General features: G+C 42.6%; 1 protein-coding gene across 1 annotated transcript; it reads left to right on the top strand.

The window, feature by feature from the left end:
* Nucleotides 1-2,063: 2,063 nt before the first annotated feature.
* On the top strand, nucleotides 2,064-16,970 carry LOC118207002 (IgGFc-binding protein-like). The gene is made up of 10 exons (XM_035380248.1): nucleotides 2,064-2,124; nucleotides 4,313-4,454; nucleotides 5,477-5,805; nucleotides 9,971-10,544; nucleotides 11,101-11,702; nucleotides 12,400-12,967; nucleotides 13,288-13,700; nucleotides 14,276-14,458; nucleotides 15,943-16,256; nucleotides 16,815-16,970. Exons 3-10 carry the CDS (start codon nucleotides 5,776-5,778, stop codon nucleotides 16,822-16,824), a joined length of 2,694 nt encoding a protein of 897 aa, XP_035236139.1. The 5' UTR covers nucleotides 2,064-2,124; nucleotides 4,313-4,454; nucleotides 5,477-5,775; the 3' UTR covers nucleotides 16,825-16,970.
* Nucleotides 16,971-18,506: the final 1,536 nt, after the last annotated feature.

The raw sequence follows: 18,506 nt of genomic DNA, 5'->3' as shown, positions 1-18,506 counted from the left end.
CAATGTCTTTGGGGCAGCGTGGAAGGTGGCCATCCCCGGCGTAGTGTGTGATGATGGTTGCTCTGGCAACAACTGCCCCAATTGCAACCCCAAGCTGAAGGAAATCTTCCAGGAGCGTAGCTACTGTGGCATCCTCACGGATCCCAAAGGACCCTTTGCCGCGTGTCACGCAAATCTGGACCCGGTCCCCTACTTCAACAACTGCATCTTCGACATCTGTGCGTCCAATGGTGACCACGAGGTGCTGTGTGACAGCGCTGCCTCCTATGCGCTCAACTGCGAAACTGCCAGCGCCGACATCAAGACTTGGAGGACTCCATCCTTCTGTCGTAAGTTAAACCAAACTTGCATTCTGAGCTAACGATGTAACTTAAATTAATCAGGTTGGCTGGACCAAAAACCAGCTTTCACAGTGGTCCCCTGGAATAAGTTTTGAAAGCTCTGCTCTAACTTAAAGCCCGAGTCAAGCTGATAGTTTTGAGTGATCAGCACATGCTGTGATGGCTTGGAGTCAGAAGATTAGTGTCCAGTTCTGCTTTTGCCTGTGCTTTCCCCCTGCTCTATGCACTTCTGTGTACTTGTCAAAGACGCTTCCATGAGATACAAACACAAAGTGGGAATGAGCTAAAACAAAATGCAGAGAATTGTTAAATAATACTCGATTCCTGTTTCAAAATTAATTACATTTTCTGTTAATCAAATTATTTAAAAATTTAAGTTTATTGTAGGGATGCACCGAAATTTCGGTCACCGAAAATATTTGGCCGAACATAGCAAAAAATAACACATTCGGTATCTGGCCGAAAGAGTGAAAACGCCGAAAATTTTGACCGAATGTGTGTGTTTTTTTTTTTATTGTAACAAAAGTATAGAAATAAATGTGACACTGTTTCGTTGCACTCCTGCGGCCATTCATGACATATTCAAACAGTGCCGGTGTTGTAGCGAATTCAGTATCCTCGAAGCGAACTGATTCCCCTGTCCGTGCACGCGCTTCGACTTTCATTTCAAACAGTGCCTTTTTGTGTGCATTTAGAATGGCTAATACTCGCAGCATGCAGCTACTAGCCTATTTATACAGTTATTAGGTATGTTACATTTCCCTTGATTAGTCAACAATTGGCACTTACTTATCTTTTGAAATTACTTTCGGTAGAAATGAAATATATATTCCACCGTTAGGCTACAGGTGAACATTGGTGGTTGGAAATCATGTTGGTTGAATGATGTGTGTTTTCTCAGTTTATTTGTTTTTTTTAAATTATTGTATTCTTGTATTGTACAAAGGAAAATAATACCTCCCAAAAAGATTTTTACTGAATATTATACTAGTATATCAGCTTTCCGTGGAACACTCCCTGCCCTCTATGTTCATTACCCTAGTTACTGAGCTTTTTTAGTATGGCTGCTGCAAAGGACTGAATGTTCAATAGACTAATAAAAGTTTTTTCATCACCTTGTCGTTTTGGAATTTAAATTTGTCATTGAAAAGCATAAATTGAAAGCAAAATTGATTTAATTTATGCTATGGTCCAAATGGGCGAATAAATGAAAAAATACCGGTATTCGGAATTCGGCCAAGTGTTTCCTTATTTTCGGTTTCGGCCAAGAATTTTCATTTTGGTGCATCTCTAGTTTATTGGCAAACACACTGCTGTCTGTTTTTGCATGTAGAGGGCATAGTTTTCATGGCTGTTCATGTGCACTGATGTATTCAAGTGAAAGCTGTAAGTTAAAGCAAAATAATTTAAATAACAAAAACATAAGCGAAGTACAAATGCACCAAATGAGAGATTCATTCAGTGTTATCTGCATTTTAAGTTAATTCTTCCTTTCCAGAGAAAGGTTCTCTGTAAAACTGGAAAGACTGAATCATTTTCAGTCTGCAGATCGTCTGAGGATCTCCAATCTTTTCCCATTCCAGCAATGTCCTGCCCGTCCAACAGCCATTACGAGATCTGTGCGGAAACCTGTGCCAACTCCTGCCCGGGCCTCTCAGACATTGTTGAGTGCTCCAGCACCTGTGCAGAAGGCTGTGACTGCGACGAAGGCTTCCTCTTCAATGGGGAGAGCTGCATCCTGGCCGAGCAGTGTGGCTGTTATGACAACGGACGCAGCTACAAGGTGGGTTGTGGTTCTTCTGCACGTGCACTACCTCAGGTTCTCGATAATAACCAGATGGTTAGCTCCTATGTACCACTTCTCTGCTCTCCTCTCTACTCCATAAAGTCACATTTTAGAGTTTTTGCTGGTTGTGAATATACATAGACAAGCGTGCCCAAAGGTAATCTGTGGCCACTGGAACTGTTCTTAGCCAAGCCTGTTCATTAATTTCTTATAGGCCTAATTAGACACCGGGATCTAAAAACAGCATTCTCTTAAATTATTGCTTTCATCGGCCACTGGTTCAAGATGCACTGCTGTAACACCTACACCATTGTAAAACTCTTCTCACTCGCAAAATACAGTCTCAATCGGTAAAATCACTGGAGATAACAAAAGAAATAACAAGGCAGTCCCCCGTTCCAAAAAGAAGGGCTGACATTGAGCCCCAGGTTGATGATTATGGTATTTTATAATCTAATTACTGTCCGCAACAAGTCAAACAACTGCTAATACTACAGTGATGGTGTTTATATTGCTAAAATCCCCCTCTGATCCTTAAGTAATCAATCTGCTCTTTGTATATAGGCTAGCAAAAGTCCTTAATCATTATGCATTATTTCCACTGAGCTGAAAGATTTTTCACAAGCTGCTGAAAACGAGAATTTCTATGTATGTAAATTGAATGTCAAACCGAAGTGCAATTTTTCTTTAAAAAAAAAAGAAACTTCTACCTAAAATCTACCCATCTTGAATTTCGCCCCTGCTTGGAAACCACGTATACATTACAGTAATCATACAGCTAATTGACATAGCTTTCGAACATAGCTTCCTTCTAGTTGAAACTATGACTTGCCTATTCTACTGCGTACCGACTCACTTTCACTTTGCGTTTTCACATAGCACGAGTGGAAGCTTGTAAATCGTTTATGACAGCATTTTATTTATTTTTTTAATTGTGAGCTCTCTGTTGAGGAAACCTGATTTATAGCACTCATAAAGGTAAAACCGAAGGGGTTTGATTGTTTCGAAGTGAAATTGGTTTGTGTGATAACCAACCATTATGAACACATTTTTGACATAGAAGCAATCCAAAAGGACAGCATTTGACTGAAATACAGGGCTTAGTCAAAAAGAGAAAATAGTTAAAAAAAAGAATATTGGTTTTGTGGGGTTCCAGAGGGTACCACCCTCAATTGAATTAGCATCTGGAAGTGAAATATGGCTGAGAAAAAAGATATACACAGTAATCCAATTTAGAGAGGTTTGGTACCATTTGGAGAAGTTTTTGGGAAATTTGGCCCTACCTTTTGGAAAAAGTATGACATATTAGCCTACTGCTTTATTCATTCCACTCCAAACTTTTTTCCTGTTGTTGTATACATCCTGGGGTACAATTGGAAAATAAATCTGGTTTCATCCCATGTCCGAAGTACATCATGACAAAATTAAGAAAATACATAATTTTTGGATTTCTTTGTTGCTTTTCAGAATAAATACTGTATGCCCTGTATGTTTACGGACTGAACAAATGTCCTCTTTATTTCAAGCTTATAATCATGTGTGTAGTGCATATAATTTTGGAGATGATAGGGTTTATTTAAGATGGCGGGATTCTTACAAAAAGCCCTGGATTTTAAGTGGGGTTAAGGAGGTTAATATTCATGCGTAAAATTGGAACATTTGAGCTTCAACTGGAGAGAGAGAACTTTGAATATCATGATAACAGATTTGACCATCTGGATAGCATACATTAGGCTACATTGTATTACAATCACTTAGCAGATCGCTCTTATCCAGAGCGACTTATAGAAGTGGAGAACATCAGTGTAACTCTCAGGAATACAAAAATATATTACCTGGAAGGCAGGAATGGCCATTAATAACCAATACGTTTACACAACAATTTGTATTGTAACTAAAAAAGTACCACTAGACAGATAACGCATAATATGCACAGGCATTATTCAAAACCAAATCCTAAGAAACAAACTGAAAAAGAAAAGGTCATCTTGAAGGGTTCAGGAGCTATAGTGCTATCTGAAGAGTTGAGAGTTCAGCCTACATCAGGCTGGGTTTCTGCAGTTGTAAATGCAGGGGGGGCACCAGGGAAGAGGGAGGGGGCAACCAGAGCCTGTCTATAGAGCCTGTGGCATTTCAGATCCAGGATGTGAGTCATGTGATTACTGTTGTTTGTGGGTTTCCTCAGCCAGCGGAAGTGGTGTACGATGACGACTGCAAGCAGGTGTGCACGTGTGATGCCGTTAAAGGCCTGAGCTGCCAGGCCCACACTTGTCCCAGTGGAACCGAGTGCCTTGTCAGGAAGGGGGTCAGGGCGTGCTTCAATACAGGTAAGATCACAGGCTCAGAATCTCACCCAACAACCCTTACTGATGTGAAACTCACTCATCCTGCATCACATCAAGTGCAGCCAGCTTCCAAGAGTGGTAGTTCAGGGGTTACACACGTGGGCTGTCAAAGGAGGTTGGAGGTCCAAATCCTAGGTGGGGGTACTGCCATTGCACTCTTCAGCAAGGGACATGCTCTGAATAGTTTCTGTAAATATTCAGCTGTATGACTGATCATATTTATGCTTCCAGTAGCACTCACAAATTTAGAAATAGTTTCCTTGTATCATTGTTGTAGCGCACCTTACCCATAATATTCAATCTATCATTCATCTTTTATTCATTTTCTTACCACCTGTTTAGTAAGATTATCTTCAAGTATCAAAGTATTTCATAATTGAATACTGTGCTTGACATTTAAACATCTTCTATACAGCCCTTTGTGGATTTTAACAGAAGTTCGACTTGGATAAAATATAAGCAAAGCTGTGGTAATGCATATTAATCATGCAAATTGCCTTCATCATTTTAATAATTTTTTGAAATTATTAAATTAATTGTTAATTTCTATTTTTTTACTTCATAATTTTTTATCAGATGCCCTGTGTTGGAAATTAACCTTGTTTGTATGCTATATAATAGTAATTGGATACTTGTCTTGATACTGTGTCGGTTTGAATTTAGTGTGAAAGTAGTAGGCTATCAAATATGCTTTAGCTCTCCTACTAGGCCTATAGAGAGGAATAGGTCAGCGCTACATAGGCAGTACAGTTGTACACAAAATGAATCATGAAATGTATTACTTTTTTATTTTTTCTTTCTTTATGATGATGTGTGTAGAGCACAGAGCTCCTGGGCAGAGAGGCTTATTTAACAAACAGGACAAGAACAGACTAATCTTTTTTTTTTGATACATAGGCTAATTTTTTATTGTATTCAGTAATTACAAATGCCCAAATGCATTAAAAATAAGTACAACTCAGCAACATGTGTAATGATGATAATCTTTCTTTGGTGTCGGGCAGATCCTTGCAAGGACGCCAAGTGCCGTGTGAAAGAGACGTGCCAGGTAGAGAAGGGCGAAGCTGTGTGTGTACCCCAATACACCGGCACCTGCTGGGCCTGGGGTGACCCCCACTACCACACCTTCGACGGGTTCAACTATAACTTCCAGGGCACCTGCAAGTACACTATCTCCAAGACCTGTGGTGACGTGGCGGGCCTGGTGCCCTTCTCCATAGAGGAGAGGAATGACAACCGTGGCAGCACCGCCGTCTCCTTCGTCAGGGAGGTGGACGTGACTGTGTACGGCTACACTTTCACCATGATCAAGTATCAATGGGGCCGAATCATGGTAAGCACTCAAAGTTGGGGGCTTCCCTATAAGCAAACTTGTTATCAGGAAATAATGAGATTTCCTCCCTAAATATCTCTGGGGGACCCATTGGAATTTGGATTTATTGCTGAATGTTCTCTCCTGGTTTCATCGATTAAGGCTCTTGATGGGTGTGCTTATGACATACCCAAGCCTTCTGTCTTTGGTGGAAACACTTTAGGGGTATGAAAAATCACATGCCTAATACTACACTGCTGAACTCATGACATGCTACCAGGGCAGGCTTAAGGCTACGTGGGCTATGACAGTATAGTGACTATGACTATAACAGAAGTGTTAAGTTTAGGCCTGCTGCCTATGGTCCAGATCAAATGTAGAAAAACCAATAACAGCTCACATCTCAGAATTATTTCTACCATGAGACAACTGTGTACGATGGAGGAGCAACAGCTCCTGAATGTGAATGCATAATCAATACGCTGCCCATGTGTTAGCCTAAGCCGACTGCTACTCAATGAACAGCTCACACATAAAGAACACATCAATCAGAGCTCGCAGTCAGTTGCAGTGAGTACAATAATACTGCATACCATAAGAATCGGCAGGGAGTCAAATAGGCATACACAGTGGAGCAGTCACCTGTTTATAAACCCATTGTAGTCTGATACGCCGAATAATCCAAATAATAACATATCACATTAACATTCCAAGTAGGTCAGGGCTTTAATAAAACAAGACAGGGGTAGCCTACCGATTTAGAAGCTCTTGCTTTTTAAGCTGAGAAGTCTGTAATGATATCAATAATATTCATGATGCTTAACAAGTCAGTTTCTAGGAACTTTCTAGTGAGATTACTCAGCCTTTCTTGTCCCATGGTGATCAAGTTTTGTTCTTTATCAGTGAGTTTAGAAACTTTTAGCCTAGCAGTCCCCAGCAAGCAAGCATGCAGGAGAAAGTGAGCTTAGACTGGCAGCATGCAGCAGCATGCACACAGGAGGAAGCAGTGACATGACTGAGCCGGAGTCGAGCTTGACTCTCGTGGCCTGCCTGATCTACGCAATGCTTGATTTGCAAAAGCTAACATTTCAGCCAACACACCCAAAGAAGCGACCAAAACTGGCAATATCTTGCTATTTATATTCCTATCAACGTTTAAAGACAATATTTGTTAGCAAACATTACTCAGTAGCATGCAATTTCATGTGTTCAAAGTGCAGCAAAAAAAACTTTAGTGTAGCCCAGTAGCTAAACGACGACTGTAGCAAAATTTATATAATTTGTAATTAAAACTTCAAAATCGATCCAACTACACATAATATTGTTAGCTAATTTTATTTATAGTGGTAGGCTATATTGTGCATAATACCACACAATTCAGGTGATATAACATCAACATAACCTTACAGCTCTGTGAAAGTTACAATCCGAGGTTGTGTCGATCCACTGGACTGAATTCCTCTTCTTTGTGACATCATGAGCATCATGAAATCACAATAATATATAATATAGACTATCGTGGTGGCACCCTGTGGGCCTAAGTTACTGTACAAGCTCCTCACAAAATTGGTTTAATTTTAGCGCCAGGACATGGGCTATTGGGTAAATGTTACAAATGTGGCTACCCTCCGTAATTATGAACCTTGCAGCCAAGTTTGAAGTCTCTAGCATGTACCATCTCATGAGAAATTGTGCAAACTTGAGGAGAACAACAACAACCACAACAACAACAATAATAATAATAATAAACTCAGAGAAAAACAATCATGGTTCAAACCCCTTGGGCTTCAACCACTAAAAATCCTGGCTTGTGTGCATTTTTTAATCTTTTTTGAATCTGTACTATCTAGCTATCACATAGGTGGGCAACACTGGTCTGCACTGTGCTATGATCTTCAAATAAAACATTTCAAAATACAGGGCTAGGGAGGTCGAACGTTCTGCGTGCAATGTCATCACAATGGGAGTTCCACACATAAACAAAAAAAAAGTCTAGACTGACTGTAACAGGTAATTTAACAAGGAAATATGCAAAATCAGAGTAGATAGAGCTATTAGTTTCAGAAGTGCACTGTTCAGCGATGTTACTTTTTTTGTCTACTTCAGAAGTCAGAAATTATTATGCAAACTTGACTCTGTTTACGAGCATTTGTACTTGCACTTAACGCTTCACCAAAATGAGTGGGGTCATTATTTATGGATATTTAATGATATGCACGAAGCATAAACTGTCAAAATATGTTTTCTGAAAGATTGCCAAAACAGGTTTGACCTCCCTAACAGGGGAAAGGTGGTGGGACACATACAAGCAGTTAGCTAGCTAGGCTGCAGAGGAATTTTTTAGTTGGAGTTTTCAAAAATCTAGCTCACTCATGCCGACTTTCCCCTAAACTGCCTACAGCAGCTTTCATTTAGTACTCCATTAAAATGATCGAACAGTTGCGCCACAAATGAGGGACATACACAATTATGACTGGCGGTATCGATATAACATGGCGTAACATTACCTAGCGAGCTAGCTACGCTAGCAAATTACTGCAAAATACCATAGCTAGCTAACGGTAGATTTAACATATTCAGCTCTTAGAGTGTGATATACAGGATTTAGCTACGTTCAATACAACATCCAAATAATCACTAAAAGACTAACAGTTTTTAATAAGAGCAGCATTTACGACAGAAACTGTTGAATTTCAGCAGTTCCTCTTAGTGTAGGCCTAACTCAGTAACTGTTACGTTAGGTAGCTAAATTACTCCGATTGGTATAGGCTAACGTAGACAACCGAGCCTAATAACGTTTTCTACAGTCCAAATTGCCAGTTGTTTAGTCGAAAAAAACCTAAAATACAGAATGATACACAACATACAAGGCGAAATGTAATCTTACCTCATACATTTTCAATGTTGTCCGGGATATGACGTTAGCCCAAGTGTGTCGCATTCCAGTCTTGTAGCCACTGAGACTCCACAACTGCTCGAATTCAAATTTAACCATCCAACGGCCAGTGATTCCTTTTCAGAAAAATCTAATAATTTTTACATTTGCGGTTACATCCATTTTTACCAGATAACTCGGAGATGCTAACAGGCTAATTCCAACGCACAACTCGAACGAATTTAATTTTAAAATTGACAGCGCAGGCACACACTTGTTACTGGCCGATTTTCCCGGGCAACCTGCTGGAGCCTGAACGGCTAACGTTCCATATAAGAAGCAAATTATATTATGTATGGCATTGTTTAGTTTATTACTTTTTAATATGTCAATGTGTTCACAATGTGAACAAAGTTACTTTGATCTTACGAAAACAAATCTCTGCTTGCTGGTGTGAGGACAGCCTACCATTTTTGGCCATTACAACCATGTTCATGTCGCACCACTGTCCCTCCTGCTTTCTTGGCGCTTACATTTTGCTTGCCAATTTAATCTCCACAAGTCCTGTCTTGACCTTCCTTAGCGACCGCGTTAGGCAGCAACAGATGGTTTTTGAAAGTATATTCCAGTATCTTAGTCAAGTAGTTTGGCTTGATATAATCATAAATCGGCAAATGTATGAATTATGAAATACGTCAAACTGTGTAGGCCTACATATTGAAAAATGAATTGTCTGGTCTTCCATTGATATAGTGCTGGAAAAGGATATTTAGCCTAGTTTGCTACCGATTGAGACATGTTTGGATGTGATGTTCACTTTTCAAAACAAACCACCCAACTAAAATGTGAAGAGCTTAGGGATTTCTAAACACAAGGGATATCTCTGAACACTCAAGCAACCAGTATTTATGTCACTGAGGGCTTAAATTAACCCTAATTTTTTTTAGATTAATTTTATTCGGTTTGGAAATTTTCCTGTCCCCTATAGTAGATTAAATATTCTCAGCTTTCTTTATGTATATATAACCTCAATTTTCCTTTTTATATAACAAGGTCTTCTTTCAAAATAAACACAATTTGAGTGACAGTAGATAGATACTCCATGGCAATCGCATTGATATGTTATGTAGCTACACAGTTTAGAACCATAAAATCATAGGAGGCGAGTAAGATTTACTTTGCTTATAATATTCATTAAATGTCAATTATTATGATGCTGCGTAAGGTAACCAACGGTATTATTTTCTTTAAACAAAACACAAGTAAATGAGTTAAGTTCAAAAGAATCTGACAACCCTCTCTGTCCCACAGGTAAATAACGAGGTACAGAACCTCCCCGTGGAAATGGGATCGAATCTGGTGACGGTGATCTACTCCAATAACATGGCGGTGCTGCAGACGAACTTCGGCCTGCGCGTTTCCTATGACTGGAACTCCAGGCTGCTCATCCAGCTTCCCAGCAGTTACTATGGCAGCGTGTGTGGGCTGTGCGGCGACTTCAATGGCAATTCCAAGGACGAGCTCCGCAACCCCGCCGGGAAAGCCGTCCCCTCCATCCTCGACTGGACCAAGAGCTGGAGGGTGCCGGACCCCCAGGACCCCAACTGCTCTGACGACTGTCAGGAGGGCTGCCCCACCTGCGATGGTAAACTCAGGAAGCAGTACGAGACGGAGGACTACTGCGGGGCCCTCACCAAGGCGGACAGCGTCTTCCAGCAGTGCCACGACAAGGTGGACCCAAAGGCCTTCATGGAGAATTGCGCCTATGACATGTGCCTCCTCAAGGGCGACAAGCAGATGCTGTGCCAGGCACTCACCTCTTACAGCGAGATGTGCCTGAAGGAGGGCATCGTCCTGAAGGGCTGGAGGAACAAGTTTGGCTGCCGTAAGTGTTGGGGGGGGGGGGAGGGGGGGGCGCATCTGATGAGAATAAGTATTTATGTGAAGGGAACTGCAGAAAGACTGTTGCACCTCCAGTTTGAATATTTATGATACAAATTCAACTGAAAGCTTCAGCATCAGAATGAGAACCGGTTGTTTTTATTGCTCGATTCAATGGAGAAGTCAAATGTAGGATGGCCATTTTCCTTTTTCATGTTTATTCATGAAATGGTGCAATAAAACACCCAGAAATGGCCCAATGCCTTTATTTAGCCAAATGGTATAGGCCTAACTTTTAGTTACTCCTGATTTGGTGCTCAGGTGAAATATTATGAGATTTTGTTAATGTTCACATTTATCTCTGATCGGTGGCATGTATACCTCAGCTTTGACATGTCCTATCATAGTCAAGGGGTCAATTCCTCTTAATTTCATATGCCTATAATGATTTATTAGCATTTTTGGTTTTTATTTTTTTTCCTGAACTGGCAGAATTAAAGTGGAATTGACCCCACCCCAGGTCCTAATTCAGGCCTTTTCTTTGTCCCTGGTTCCCACAGCTATGAGTTGCCAGCCCCACAGTCATTACGAGGCCTGTGCCAGCCCCTGCCCCTTAACCTGCCCGATCACGGAGCAGGACAGTCCGGTCTGCTTGGCGGTATGCTCTGAGGGCTGTGTGTGCGACAAAGGCTACGCCCTGAGCGCTGGCAAGTGCGTGCCAGCCAAGGAGTGCGGCTGCTCCTACCAAGGGCGCTACTATGAACCCGGTCAGAGCTTCTGGGGCGATGAGGGCTGCCAACAGCTGTGCATGTGTGACCAGGACCTGGGCATGGTGGTGTGCCGCCAGGCGGGCTGCAAGGCCACCGAACGCTGCACAGTGGAGGACGGAGTTCGCGCCTGCCGCCCACTCAGCTACTCCACCTGCGTTGCCTCCGGAGATCCCCATTACCGCACCTTCGATGGCCGACGCTTCAACTTCCAGGGCACCTGCGTCTACCAGCTGGTGGCGCTGTGCTCCAAAGACCCAAGCCTCACAGCCTTTGAGGTGACGGTGCAGAACGACCACCGGAAGAGCGAGGCAGTATCCTTCACCAAGGTGGTGACGGTGCAGGTGTACGGCATTACCATCACGATCAGCAGGGATTACCGTTTCCAGATCATGGTGAGGGCCAGGGAGCGGTGGCAGCGTTTGTGTGTCTGTGGTACCAATTAACCTCTTCTAATTGATCACAGATTTTTCCATTTGCTTCTAATTTGAAAACCGCTGTGGCTACACTTGCTTTCCAAGACTCCTTTGAAGGCCCTCGAGGCTGAGTTTCTTTAGCTAATTATTTAAATGGGATCTTCGGGGGTCTGGCCAAATGGAAACAGCTGCTAAAACATTAAAATTATTAAATTGCACCTTTACGAGCAGAACTCCCTTCTGTGCTCTGTGCAGACTTTTGAAAAGAGAATATTGAAACATTTAAACATTTTTAGCCCTATTTTATAGGTCCTTTTTAATCTGCCATCATCTCTTAATGCATCAACTCCAGCAGTTCTGCTTCCAAGTGAAGGATTGTGTTTTAGGGGGCGAAAGGCTGTCTGGTTTGTAAAGCATATAGTGACTAATGTAGTAGTCACTTAGTCTAGTACATATCATACAGTCCTGCAGATCCCTGAGAATTACGAACGATGTTGTTCACCAAACGTGCCTCACTTGAAAGGGGAATTTTGTTTGGACTGTTTGTGAGAATACAGTTTTTGTTTCCACCTGGCTGTAACGTTTTCTGGATTCAAAAAATTTGTTGTAGTGAGTCTAGCGATAGCTATTTTTCCCCTGATTGGTTCTCTCTCTCTCTCTCTCTCTCTCTGACCAGGTGGATGGCCAGTTCACCTCCATGCCATTCCAGTATGAAGACAAGTTGGTGGTGTTCCGCAGCTGCCGGACAGCTGTGGTGGAGACGGCGTTCGGCATGCGGGTGACCTTCAACTGGAACAGCGTGGTGACCGTCACCCTCCCCAACACCTACCAAGGTGCCGTCTGTGGCCTCTGTGGCAACTACAACCAGAACCCTAGCGACGATGGAACACAGCGCGATGGGAAGGCAGCAGCGAGCGGGTCCCAGCTTGGGGAGAGCTGGAGGGTGGACGTGGTCCCTGGATGCACCTCCGGCTGCACAGGGCCCGAGTGCAAGGACTGCTCCGCCTCCCAAATCGACGCCTACCGGGCCCAACGCTACTGCGGAATCATCGCCGACAAGACTGGGCCCTTCCGTGACTGCCACGCTCGAGTGGACCCCGCCCCTTACCTGGAGGACTGCGCGTTCGACGCCTGCCATTTTGAGGAACGCGATGATGTTATCTGCGAGGCTGTTGCTGCTTACGTGTCCGCCTGTCAGAATGAGGGTGTGGCCATCCAGTCCTGGAGGAGTAGCTCTTTCTGCCGTGAGTCTTGTCTAACCCTCTGACCAGTAGGGCTTCTACACTGCAGAAAACCATTTTCTTTAAAGAAATTAGAAGAAGTTTCTTATACACAAGTAATAATGAATACGAGGAATATTCATTTGCTCATAGTGTTTTAAATAATTCTTATTGTGAGATAACCTTGTCAAAAGAATAGTTTTCCAGAGTGTATTTCCTATTTAAATTATCCCAAGTGGACACTTTTACATGTTTTCTAATGCTCAAGAGCTGTTGTAATGTCAGTGTTGAACACAGAAGAATGACCTTTGACCTTTTGTGTCTCTTCCCCCTCCCTCCTGTAGCGGTCTCCTGCCCCAAAAACAGCCACTACGAGCTCTGTTCCTCGGGCTGCCCCGCCACCTGCGCCATCATGTCCGCGGCCGCCCGCTGCCACCTGCCCTGCCAGGAGGGCTGCCAGTGCGACGAGGGGCACCTGCTGAGCGGGGATGCCTGTGTTCCCGTGGCCGAGTGCGGCTGCTCCTATGGCGGGCGCTACTACAAGCAGCGTGCGGTGTTCTACACCGACAAGTGCCAGGAGCAGTGCAAGTGCGGAGAGAACGGCGCCGTCGAGTGCCAGACGTTCAAGTGCGGCCCCGGGGAGGCCTGCAAGGTGGTGGGCGGAGTCAACGGGTGCTATCCAGTGGGTGGGAGAAAGTGCGTGGCCTCCGGTGACCCTCACTACGTCTCCTTGGACGGGCGGCACTTCGACTTCCAGGTAGGGTTGAGGAGGGCTTCCTGCCTCATTACATTGGCTGCCAGTTACTTTGGGAATAGACTTCATTTAGGACACTGAAAGCACTGTGTAGCCAAGCCTCTGAGCACATGTAGAACTGCTGACTCCTACTCCGCCTGATCAGAATCTCCAGTCCTCATATAAAAGACATTCTTTTGTACTTCTGCAATGAGCCATTTAAAAAGGAAAGGTGACAAAGCCTTCTCTGTGCAGCCTCCTGCAATGTAGAGCTGCCTAAAACTGAACACAAACATCATCTGCTTCCTTTAAGTCTCTTATAAATGCAAGTCGCAGGTTACATTATTATTTATTACATTACTATTGATTACTGGCGAAGCACAGTATCCTTATCGAAACCTAATCGTGATTGGGTCACCTGCTTTGTTTTTTTAGTGTGTGTCCCAGTAATTAAGTGAAGGCAGTTAAAATGTACGGGATGTTGCTTGGGAAATACGAGACAATGGCTGTTCTGTACGGGACATAAGCCATTATTTTAATTTGGGCCATTTGCCCCCCCCCCCCCCCACCCCCCCACCCCCCCCACCCCCCCCCCCCAGGGCGCATGCGCCTACACTCTGACCAAGGTGTGTGACAAGAGCGACAAGCAGCTGGTCTCCTTCGCTGTGGACCAGAGCACCGAGAAACGTGCCAATGGAAGGGTGTCCGTCACCAAGGCGGTGGCCGTGGCGGTCTACGGCTACGTCATCACCATTGAGCACGGCGTGCGAACGAAAGTGATTGTGAGTTAAACGCAGTTAAATTTTTTTATTTTTTTATTTTTTTATTTTATTGAAAATTAGAATTTTCGGTATGTTCTATCTTACCGGAAAATAAAGTAATGTGACCTGTAAGTTGTGTGTCAAAATCAACTTATAAGAAAAATATATTAATCTGTGTCTGCAGTAAGTAAATTGAACTGATGTTTCTGGATGCAACTCTTCCTCTTAATGCCGGCCATCTTATAAATTGGAGAATACTGTGTAATGGCAGCTAATCAATTTTGTTCCACAATATTACTCTCTGTTGACTTTCTTACACTGATGGGAGCGGATTGCGCAAATATTGTGACAGTGACAGTCACGTTATTTGCAGTAGGCTAAAGTTTTACATGTGATACACATTATAAATGAGAGAGAAATCATTTTAAGGTGAGGATCAACATATGAATAACTGAAGCTCCCCCTTAACCAGTTACTAGAAATTAATAAATATAATGAATATATTCACTTCTCACTTCAATAAATGCAATTAATTTTTATATGAAACTGGTACAAGCCTAATTTTTAGAAGAAAATGTGACTGAAGTCAAATTCAAATTGCTGAACGCAAGAGCCATCAGAACTGGCTTTCACGGAGACTGTAATGAATTTCCTTCTCAAATGAATTTTTGAAACCCTGTAACATGGATACTCAAATCTGGACCTCAGATCCAAATCCGGCCCTGGTTTTCCTTTCCATTTGTTAATTAACTGAATAATTAGTGCTACTGATTGGCCAGACTGTCTTCACACCTGACTCCCAAGTAAAGGGAGGGTGGAGAACCAGCAGCTCTTGGACCTCGTGGGCTGTCATTAGAGTAGCAGGGCCCTATAATCACATCCTCTTCTGCAGTGCATTCCATACATGGATGCAGACACCAGTCCAGTACTAAAATAATAACTCTTCTGAGTTTTTTTTTACGTTTCCCATGGTTTATGCTTAATTGACCAAGTGAGTGATATGTGAGATTAACCAAACATTGGCTTATGATACAAGTGATGTGTGATTTTCACCTAACATTTGAACAACAGATACCGTTAGACCAACAGATCTTCACCAAAACACCATTAAATAATTTGACACCCTTACCCATATAATGGTACCTTTAGAGCTACAGACTACATTTCATGCACTGATGTTTCAATGACTGCCATGGCTTCTTTAGATTCAGGCTTGAACAGCTTTCCTCATTCTTAGTAGCCTTCAGTTAGGATAGTCTTTATTTTCTGTTGAGTGTTATTTTTGTCTTGTAAATGATTGTCTTGTCTGTGCACTTAGCCATTCCAACAGCTAGGCTGAAGTGTCTATTGTAGAGTGGAGGCAGTGCTTCTATATGGATCTGCGTGCCTTATTGCATGCATTCAGACCCTTGTTGACTTGTCCGGTCTGCTGAATGATGCAGTGTCGCCTCTGTCAGTTTCCCCCGCGAGTCGTTACTTATTTATTTTCTCTTTTCGCGGACCAGGTCAATAACACGAAGAAGAGCCTGCCACTGTCTCTGGACGAGGGCCGCATCACCGTGAACAAGGACCGCAGCAACATCATTGTGAGCACGGACTTTGGTCTGCGGGTGCTGTACAACGCCATGTACTATGTGGAGGTGGTGGTGCCCTCCGCCTACGAAGGAAAGATGTGCGGCCTGTGCGGCAACTACAACGACGACCACATGGACGACTTCCTGTTGCCGAGCGGCGAGGAGACGGGCGACGTGGACGATTTTGGCAATGCCTGGACCATTTCATCTGACGATAAACCTGAATGCAGTCAAGCTGGAAAAAAGTGAGAAATATGAACATTCGATATGCATTTTAACATCTCCATGCAGTACACATTTATTTAGTCAAAGCATACAGGAAAAAGATTAAAATGCTTGCCAATTTTATGTCAGACTCATGACGAAAAGTGTGCCTAAAAAATAGATACGTACCCAAATATGGATTCAATAAACCTTTTATCTTTTTGCTGTGCTTCCCTTTGCACTTGCAAAACAAAATTATTTTTATCCTCATGAGCTAATCTGCTGCCTGTCTTAACCAGCTCAGCAAACACACCATTACATCCTCTCAATAGACGTGCAGTCCTTCCTCTGTCTTTCATCACTTGTGCAACACATCTCATGTACAGCGGCCTACAGCAGTGGCTCACAGACTCTGTCCTGGAAACCCAGTATGTGTTCTGTTTCCTGAGATTGGTTGCGGCAGACCTAGGCATGTCCACTGGACTGAGTTTCAGAACCACTACAGTACAGCTTACAGTATTGCACAGATGAGCACCATGCAAAAGGTCCCTTCAAAGCAAGCATATCGTGATCATCGTTATTCTTCTCCTTTGTTCCAGGGGCAAGTGAGACCAACATGGATAACCCGGCTTTCAGAACCACCCACATCTGACATCACCGACTAAGCCGCCTCCCCTTTATAATATTGCTTTCCTAATTAATTTTTTCTTGCAAAGCAGTAGCCTTGTCACCTTTTCAGTCTATTTTGGTCCCCCCCCCCCCCACCCCCGAAACTTGTTTCAGAACTCTTCTCATTTATCACTATGTAAGGAGTGGGTAGGGCAGGGATTGGATGGAGTTTTACTGTATTGTTTTTAACTAGGTTTTTCAATTGTATGGGTGTCGTGGACCTGAATTTTTCACTTTCTGTCTTAAATTTACTGAGCTTGTACTGTTTATTGTACTAACAAATAAAGGGATAAATGCCATTGAACCAGCTCCTTTTTAAAAAAAAAAAAAAGACATCACTGTTATAAAATCTGAACTTGTAGGTTTAAACAGGATTCCAGCATGTCAGGTCTCCAGATGTGAGAATTATGTGTTTTACATTTCTTTATACTTCATCATCAAAAAATTCTCTGGAATCAGAAATAAGCATGTTAACGACGATGTCTTTTACACACACTTACAAATTATTTTTTAAATGGAGACTGACCTTTTTTTATACAGTACCTGTAATTTGATGATGATCTTGGGTAATATAGTCATAGATTTTCATGGATGCCTGTACATCTATTTAAGTTCCCATTCAGCTGATTTTGTTATCAAAACTGATCAAACTGAAATGTGGATGATGCTTCCACCTAGTGGACATACTAACAATTACAACAACATATGAGACAACCACCAGACAAATCCGTGCTGTGTATTTGCTCTCAAGTTCCTAAAAACAGTTCACAAGTTGTATCAATCATTTCATTATAGCCGTACCACTTTTGAGCCGTTATGAATGGTCTATTAACAGACTCTGAGGTGATTGTTTCATTCTGGGGAAGAAAAATGGGCTGCCAGGCCAGGCCAGGGCACTCAAACAGTCATGGAGACCAGGAGTCTCTGCTGGTTTTTGTGATTTCCTTCTGACCAGCTTCCAATTTATACCCTGGAAACAGCGTTAAATTTACTGAAGGTTAGTCATATTTAATCTCTGATCAGAGTGTTCATGCACATATTCCCTCAGAAACAATTTATTGGGTTCAAGTTCTGTAAGGTTATGAAATTCCTTGTCTTGAGCTATATATATAGGCAAGAAAACTGCAAACATTTATCATTTTATCTTATAGAAAACATTGACCTACTTGCATATTTTTCATTTCAAGACCTGACAGTGTAAATAAAGTCACGAAGGCTCAGCTCAGTCTTCGAAGGCAACTGGAAGATCTGAGCACCAACAGGAAGAGTCTGAGCTGACAGAAATTTCGCCATTTTTTTCCCCCCTCTTGGAGGTCCGCCGGCCTTATCGCTTTAAAATCTCTCTAGAATGTTCCCCGGGGTCATTCTGGCATGACAGGACAACAGATTATTATCAAACACGATAACTGCAGACGTTTCACCACTGGACAGCCCCACACCCCCTTTCTCCCAGTTTGGGATGCCAATTCCAGATGAGTGTGTCAAGTCAAGTCAAGTCACTTTTATTTGTGTAGCACATCTAAAAACAACAGGAGTTGCGCCAAAGTGCTTTCCAGTCACTACAATACAACACAACAAACCACAACAAAATTACATCACAATACAATACATGGTATTAACAA

The sequence above is a fragment of the Anguilla anguilla genome, chromosome 1 (assembly GCF_013347855.1).
Source record: "Anguilla anguilla isolate fAngAng1 chromosome 1, fAngAng1.pri, whole genome shotgun sequence".
NCBI lineage: Eukaryota > Metazoa > Chordata > Actinopteri > Anguilliformes > Anguillidae > Anguilla > Anguilla anguilla.
The sequence above is the reverse complement of the archived record's forward strand: the minus strand, read 5'-3'. Positions and strand labels throughout refer to the sequence as shown.

What these genes read in the sequence shown, in the direction of transcription:
- LOC118207002 (XM_035380248.1), top strand. Translation starts at nt 5,776, where the DNA reads ATGATCAAGTATCAATGGGGCCGAATCATG. An exon ending in GAGGAGTAGCTCTTTCTGCC is followed by an intron (nt 12,968 to 13,287) that starts GTGAGTCTTGTC and finishes TCCCTCCTGTAG; the next exon opens with CGGTCTCCTGCCCCAAAAAC. An exon ending in GCGTGCGAACGAAAGTGATT is followed by an intron (nt 14,459 to 15,942) that starts GTGAGTTAAACG and finishes TTCGCGGACCAG; the next exon opens with GTCAATAACACGAAGAAGAG.